The sequence below is a fragment of the Macrobrachium rosenbergii genome, chromosome 16 (genome assembly GCF_040412425.1).
Source record: "Macrobrachium rosenbergii isolate ZJJX-2024 chromosome 16, ASM4041242v1, whole genome shotgun sequence".
Classification (NCBI taxonomy): Eukaryota; Metazoa; Arthropoda; class Malacostraca; order Decapoda; family Palaemonidae; genus Macrobrachium; species Macrobrachium rosenbergii.
The window spans coordinates 29,949,518-29,955,517 of NC_089756.1; the positions used below are offsets into that span (position 1 = coordinate 29,949,518).

Here is a 6,000-nt window from a genome sequence, read left to right on the forward strand (position 1 = left end):
GGAGCTGGGGATTTGGTATGATACATATAATCATGTGCTACTGGGGTCTAAGTGATGTCAGGCAGGGCAGCCGATCGAGGCTACGGCCTACCCCAACGCCAAATCAAAGTCCTTCAAAAGAAGGCATCGTGCTTACCCCATATGAAAAATGGGAAAAAGCATGTTAAACGAAGAAGAAGAAGAATATTACAGGCAAATTTCCAGGTTTTGAGGATAATGGTTTCCAACAATGACTCAAGAAAGTTGGACAGCAGTAGACAAGTACATAATTCATGAGAGGAGGTGGTTACAGATATAGCTGACATTATTTAAGCATGGGCTCTAGCTCATGGGCAGCCCATAAGTGGTTGGAGAAGGACAGTGGTGATCCTGGGTACCAGACCAAGTCTGATGAAGAGACCACTGCTGCTTCTGCCACTGATGCCAATGCTAGGCTGCTAATGATGATGATGAAACATCTATGATGCTCCTACTGAAATAACCAGGTTCAGCAAGGTCTGCAAAGCAGTCAGCCTCAAGTCGAGTTTACTGGCTGTAATGCATGTATGTTTACACCAATGCATGCATAGACAGGTTATGCTTTGGCAAGCGATGCACTAAATTAGGCAAGCAGCTGTACGCTACAAATCACCAATCATCTGTTCAGTCAAGAAAATTTGTTTGTGTAATGGAAAACTGACTCGACTTCAGACATACAGTAATATCGGCAACAGTTCTCCTGTAAAACATTAAAGAAACTTATGTCTGCTTCTTTTCTTTGGTTGTCTGTTTCAAGATTCAGGTGAGCTAGTGTTAAGGGGTACATTACCAAACTCCACCACACCTTAGTGTGAATGTAACTAAAAAAAGGGTTCACAAATAAAGCAGAGAATGGAAAGGGTACTGCAATGTTCAGTACAGTGCTACGCAAGATTTCATTAATTTTTGGGTTTCCCATCTGGTATTCACTTGTTTCTCACTTTGATGTTATACTGCACATTAGTGAACAGCACTAAATACAGTACTACCCTATTCACTCCTTAAATTACGATCTGTACAGTAATTTACTATACAGCTCTCTGTGCACACTTCATGGATCACTCACTAGAGTACGCCAATACGCATATCGTCTTTCGTGAAAAAAGGCCACCTGTGTCACTTGTAGGCCAACAGACAGAATGCTGTTTGTGACAAAGGGTCACCAAAATCACCAGTGTAGGCCATGATGTAGGCTGCTTTTGGTGACAAAAAGGTCACCTGAATCACTTGTGTGGGCCAATACATGAATCACTTATCATGGAAAAAAAGGACTAAAGTGAGACATTTTGCTTGGTAGAGCGCAGTATTAATGGGTGTATTTCACGAACTACAAGTTCACCAGACTTCTTATATGTATTAGAGTGGTGGCATGTTGCTTCTGTAGATTCCTTAGGTTTGACTCAGGGAGCATTCACAAATGCTTGGCCAAAAAGACTACAAATTTTGGCTAAAGTTGGTGGTACCATAGCCATTGCTAGTCATAGGATCATTCCCATACTGTATTTCAAAACTTTACACAGGCCCTTTGGATCTATTAATGCATCTATTAATAGATGTAAATGTGATATTTATGAGAGAAATCAAATGCAAGATCATGAGAAAAGTCTTGACAGCCATCTTTGAACAATCTGCTGAGTACAAGCCAATTGTACTAACCAATTTCAAGTCACTCATTTAGGAAACAACAAACTATTTTCAAAAAAATCTCAAATTTTTTAGTGCAAACTGCCTACAATATCTGTAGGAGCATTTTCCAAAAAACTTCCGTAAACCTCCCCATATAACAGCCAATTGTAGTTACGTGTACAGTATGTTTAAAAACAAAAACCACGACATATTTTTTATATAAAATGTGTGAAATTAGCTAAATACAGACATTTCTTTACCTTCTGTAAACATTCTCTAAGATGAAAAATAACAGTAAATATAAATGTATATTACTGCTACCAACGCCTTTTATTTCAAATATAAAACCCGACAGAAAAATTAGGGCAAATTGGATTGATTTTCTATTTAAAATAGGCCCTGCTTTCATGAGTTACACAATCCCACAACAATTCCCATCCAAATGTTATTTCAATTCTACCTGATATAAAAATAATTGTGGCAGGTTTTTTATTACTCTTTGAGCATTTTCACGTCACCAGAATGCCGTGAAAGGGTTAAGAGTAAGGAAGGCTCTCAAGTTTTTGAGTATATAAAAGAGACTGATGCACAGCTCGATACCTGACAGGGATAAATAGTGTACTTAACTGACATTCATGCAAAGTGCCTCTCCCTGTAATACCGGACAGGCTCAACTTTACTTTTGCTTACTGCACAAATTATACTAATAGCACGGTTCTATATGAGGACAATACTAAAAAAGACTCTCGCTGAATTTTACTCACCTCAAAATCCTATCCCTCTCAGCACGCTCGGCACGCTCCCGATCCATTTCTCGGGCTCGTTCCATTTGAAGAATTTCTTCTGGGTGGTGGCTGAGAAGGCCTGCATATGCATGCGGTGGAATAGGAGGCACTGGCCCTAGCTTCCAGACATCGTGTGAAAGGGGCGGATATAATCCAGGAGGAATGGGTTGCTGGAGACCATGTGGTAAATGCATGGGAGCTGGTACTCCTGCTGTTGCAGCAGGATGATGAGGTGAATAGGGCAAATTTGGGGGTAATCCATGTGATAAAGATACAGGAGGCTGACCATGTGCTCCATGATGGCTAGGGGCATGTGACGCCCCTGAAACCGGAGCTGCTCCTGAAGCTGCATGGTGAGGGGGTGGCACCCCTGGATAATGTTGTGACATACTGGTATGCTGCACCGAATGAATATGCCGTACAGAGTGCTCGGACTGGGACAAGAGAGATGGATCTCTATAAACACGTATGGGTTCCTTACGATCCAACGAGAGTGCCGGTTGTGAAGGTTTAATCTGACCTGGAGTTATAGGAGTTGGTGTGTTGGGCTTCACTTCAGCTGAAGACGATCTGTCATCACTGAGCACAGACGAGCGTGATACAGAACGCTCAGTTACACTCACACCAGAGTCACTAGAGCCGTCACAGTGATCCATCCTGGAGGCTGCTGATGCAGTGGTAAGCTGCTGAGACTGATGCTGCTGTATTTGCTGATGATGCTGGTAATGATGATGACTGGCCGGCTGAAGCTGGTGATGAAGGGATGTGTTAGGTGCCCCGTCATGGTGATGCGGGGCAGGGTGGGCAGGATCAGGGTTGGCGGGCTGGAGGTGGGCAGGACTGCGCACCACTGCCGTGATGCTGACCGAAGGTGGTGAGGCCACACGAGTGTTGCAAGTGGGCCCCGGCCCGCTCGTAGCTGTGATGGTGACTGCCCGCCCGCTCACCACGCCCGCCACCTCGGCACAACCACGACTGTTGCTATGACTATCACTAATACTACTACTAAAGCAGCCTGCAACACTACTATTGCTAATGTTCAGTTTGCTGTTCTCCAGAGGCTTTGAAATTCCAATGACATGAGGTGCACTAACAATGGCACTGGTGGTGCCCGTTACTACAGATACACTGCTTACACTGGTTACACTTGTTACAGTCGTCACTATACTAATTGTATCAACTGAGCCACAAACTGCAGCAGTGCTGCTCACCACAACATTGTTAAGATTTTGGCCCCCAATGCCACTCTCAATGGTTGAATCATAATGGCTAGCAATTACACTTAAACTATTATCAACTGTTCGTATAACACTAGTAGCTTTTTGCTCATGATCCTGACTAACACTACCTTTGTTCACTATGGCTGTTGTAGTTATTAAGGAATCACTGGTTGCACTACCAGAAGATGCACAAGTGCATGAAGTGTCAGAAGGTGTTCGGGTAGAGGGTAAAATTTCCAACTGAGGAGTAGACTCCAATGTTGGCTTCTTTGCTAAATCTTTATCAGATTCACACAAATTCTCACTTTCCGACTCGTCTTTCAGGGACGCTACAATTAAATCAACTGAGGTTTCTAACTTGCGCTTTAGTTCGTCATCTGGTCCTTCGTCAGATGATATTAAGGAGTCAGATATCAAGTTTCTAGTTACGCTCTTGGCTTTGCAAGTATCTTGCCCATTAAGGGATGGCTGAGATAAACTATCTTGATCTGATGGACTACTAACATTTATGATGGGTTTACACAAAGAGTCCTCTGTTTCCAATTCACAAGCAGACGCCTTGAGAATGGTCGATGACAATGACTCCCCTTCTTTCACAGGTGACCCTTTTAACAAGGATGAATCTTTCACGTCGGTTGGGGCATCCGTTCTCACAACAGCAAGGTCAGAGACATCCCTTCGGTTTGATGACTCATTGCTGGCAGTGGACTGTGTATCATCTAGGCCAGTTCTAGCTGATGATGATGTTCGGGAAGGCTGTTCTCTTTCAGGGGTTTTATTATGCTTAATTATTCTTTCCGATATTTCATTCCTGCTTAGTGATACAGGGGTAAGAGATTTAGTGGAAGATACGGACTTTGTAACATTTAATGAACTACTTCTAGTACTGGGAGCACGACAATCACTGGGACTTTTTTTGTTGTTCGCAATCCTGTTTTTAAAGTTTGTCTTTTCATACACCACTACAATAGGATCTTCTGCAGACTCAGAATCAGACACATGAGCAGACGGTTCCTTCCTGCTTTCGTTGTTACGGCAATGCTGAGGTATCTTTTCAACTAAGGGATCTTTTTTATTTCGCAATATATCTCGACCTGAATTACAGTTATGGTTCTTGCTTGATAACCGATTTGGACTGTTATACTTGCGTTTCTGACTCTTTGTACCAATGTCCTCGCAGTTTGCAGCACTGTTCACATTTTCATCATTATTCTTAGTTTTGGTAGCATAGTGAGCAGTTGAAGAGCGAGAATGGTTAAGCTCTGTTGGGCTTCCAGCTGATGTCACTGGGGAAACACTACGCCATCTCTGACGGGTACGGTGCGTTCCAGTGTTCTTGGCTCTCTTGCTGCCCCTGAGCCTGTGGCTACTTGGCTTCTGGTGGCGAAGAGCTGCAGCGGCTGCTACTCTTCTTGAAGGAGGCCGAGAGGGTAATTCAGGCTCCGGCGTGCTACTGCTGCTGGTGCTGGTGCTACTTGCACTGTTACTACCACTACTGCTGCCACTGTAATTCGTATCACTTTTACTGTTATTACTCACACTGGTATCGGTATCAGTGCTACCACCTATACTAATTTTAGCTTCGAGATGCCCTGGGGTAATGAGGTTTTGTACTTTACTGTTCCTGTGTGGTCGCCGCACTGGTCGGTGATCTGGTGTCGAATTGCCACTGCTACTGCTCCCTGAGGAGGTGTCCTCAATGCTGTGCTGCTGTTGCTGCTGCTGCTGCTGCTGCTGTTTCTCCAAGCGCGTCAATATACGAGAGACTGCTTCAGGAGTGTGATGAATTGATCTTCGTTCTCTCACAGATCTGTGTGGCTGCTGTTGCGCGTCTTCTTCTCCTGACGAAGTTTCACTTGTTATGCTCCCTTGGCAACGCTTCTTCCATCGTACACCAACATTCGCACACTTTCCTGCAACAAATAAAGTGCAATGAGAAACTACACGCCAAACACTTCATCAAAAAGCTACGGCCTACATATTATTGGGTAAATACAGACCACAGACCACAAAAATTAAAACTCGAGTATATATATGCATTAATATACCATTCATCCACTTGATGAACAACAAATATTTACCTAGTTAATATGATTAAAAATAACTTAAACTCTATACTATATATTAATTTACTTGTCAGTATATCAATGGAAAAGCCAGATATTCTCAATTTTCATAGTTACTGGTAATATTGCAGTAAATACTTTGACAATGCATACACAACCCTCTGTAGTTTGTTCTACACATACACAACAATTAAATTTTTAATAACTAAAAATACAATAACCTGTAAAACAATTGTGGTATATCGCATCTTTTGTGTCAATAAAAACTATCAAGTATGCCATTTG

General features: G+C 42.8%; 1 protein-coding gene across 2 annotated transcripts in view; it reads right to left on the reverse strand.

Moving 5' to 3' along the window:
* Kdm3 (Lysine demethylase 3) overlaps positions 1 to 6,000 on the reverse strand; it is a 686,187-nt gene that overhangs the window by 46,924 nt on the left and 633,263 nt on the right. For both annotated transcript variants that reach the window (XM_067118768.1, XM_067118767.1), the window contains exon 8: positions 2,409 to 5,562. In XM_067118768.1, the coding sequence (XP_066974869.1) occupies positions 2,409 to 5,562 (3,154 nt within the window). The remainder of the gene's footprint in view (positions 1 to 2,408; positions 5,563 to 6,000) is intronic.